Source organism: Poecilia reticulata, unplaced genomic scaffold (genome assembly GCF_000633615.1).
Source record: "Poecilia reticulata strain Guanapo unplaced genomic scaffold, Guppy_female_1.0+MT scaffold_145, whole genome shotgun sequence".
NCBI lineage: Eukaryota > Metazoa > Chordata > Actinopteri > Cyprinodontiformes > Poeciliidae > Poecilia > Poecilia reticulata.
The window spans coordinates 166,585-168,430 of NW_007615015.1; the positions used below are offsets into that span (position 1 = coordinate 166,585).

General features: G+C 40.5%; 1 protein-coding gene across 1 annotated transcript in view; it reads right to left on the minus strand.

Moving 5' to 3' along the window:
- LOC103459971 (kinase D-interacting substrate of 220 kDa-like) overlaps positions 1 to 1,846 on the minus strand; it is a 52,935-nt gene that overhangs the window by 34,643 nt on the left and 16,446 nt on the right. The window contains exons 10-12 of the mRNA XM_017303033.1: positions 1,796 to 1,846; positions 1,531 to 1,716; positions 437 to 577 (exon numbers count right to left, since the gene is read on the minus strand). Coding sequence (XP_017158522.1) covers positions 437 to 577; positions 1,531 to 1,716; positions 1,796 to 1,846 — 378 coding nt within the window. The remainder of the gene's footprint in view (positions 1 to 436; positions 578 to 1,530; positions 1,717 to 1,795) is intronic.

Genomic DNA, 1,846 nt, shown 5'->3' on the forward strand with positions numbered 1-1,846 from the left:
ATGTTTGAGTTATTAAAATAAAAGCTAAAAATCTCCAGACTGCTTGGCTGTAGATGTGCATTTAGCCCAGTTTAAGGAATGAATGCAGGCAGGTTTCAGAGTAAAAGTCACCAGATGCTGGCAGTCCTGTTCACCAACACTGWGCTGCAACAAAAATGTCCAAATTTAACAATATTATAATTTATGAGTGAAAATCTTGTCCCAAATTGGCACTTTTGGCAGATGAGCTAAGTTTTTCCTTGCACTRAACTTTCCAACAGCACTCTTCTTCTCAGGATATTAATKAGTGAATTACATAACTTCAKCTTGYGTCATYGGTTTTATTWATTAGCTGTAAACCACCAGAACAATAAAAACCATCTAAAYAAACGTCTGTTTGTGATGGATCTATAAATGAGGTCGAGCTACTGGACGGCAGAGAGGGGGCGCCGCTCACCGTGTCCAGCATCTGCAGAACTCTGTCCTGTTCGCAGGCGTCCAGCCCGTCGATGATGACCGCCATGCGCGTTTGGTTCTGGGTGAAGCCGTCGATCGTTTTGGCCATTTTGGACATCATCTCCACTTCGTGCTTCAGGACCTGGCGAGAAACACGAGAAAAACTATTTCAGAGCCATTCAGGTCTTCTGAATGGTGACATATTTAAAGTGTCGACACAACCATCAAAACCTGAAGGCCGTTTTTCAAGATGGCCGCCATGCAGGGTTAGCTTCTGTAATGTTTTAATATGTTTAGCTACGTAGCATTAGCTATACATTTAGGTTTATTAAAACACATAAAACAATTAGCTATTCCTATTTTTTATATGTTTAGCCATTTAGCATTAGCTTACACACATTTTTTGGTATATTTAGTGGCTTAGTGTTAGCTTCTGATAATGTTTAGATATGTTTAGCATTAGCTTCCACTATTTTCTTGGTATATTTAGTGGCTTAGTGTTAGCTTCTGCTAATGTTCAGATATGTTTAGCGTTAGCTTCACTATTTTCTTGGTATATTTAGTGGCTTAGTGTTAGCTTCTGCTAATATTTAGACATGTTTAGCGTTAGCTTACACAATTTTTTATGCAGTTAGTGGTTTAGCATTAGCTTCTGCTAATTTTTTGTTCTTARCRGTTTAGCATTAGCTTCCTTAYGTGTGTTAGTGYAGCTAAGATTCTTATKTAGCAAATTAGTGGTTAGTGAAGCTAACATTTTGGTTAGCTGTGCTCACCACTGACAATAAGTAGCGTTGGTTGAACTGCAACCATATATTCTCTATACAAGCATGGCGGCCATTTTGAAAAATGTCCACCAGGAAAAGWAAACACAAGATTAAGAAGATATATATGACTTTCTATGGTTCAAAATATGAAACCAAACATTAATGCAATTGGCCAAGAAAGCCACGGTGGCCATCTTTAAAAATMCAAACAGAATTTCTATGGGTACAAATATATATGATTGGACACTAAAAACMTTCATCTGGCTAATTTGGTGCAAAACTGAATTTTTTATCTTGAGAAAAGTTGAATTGGTCCAGTTGATGTCTTCACCTTCATAAACCCTTCGCTCTTCAGCTTGTGCAGGTTGTTGGCGGCGCCATGCAGCCGCTTCCTCTGGGAGTTGAGGACGGAGTCGGCCACCTGCCACCAGGTGCGGAAGTTGATGAGCAAGGCCAGTCCGACCACGCTGGCCATCGCTATCAGCACTGCGTTTACCGTCAGGTTTTCAGAGTCCACCTAGTGGAAAAACAGCAATAACCWCATTAGAAAAGCTCCAAACTCCAGAACTTTATGTGATTCTTGTTGCTTAACGGACCCTGAAGATGGATAGCAGCACCACGCCGGTGATCAGGCATCCCACCGTCAG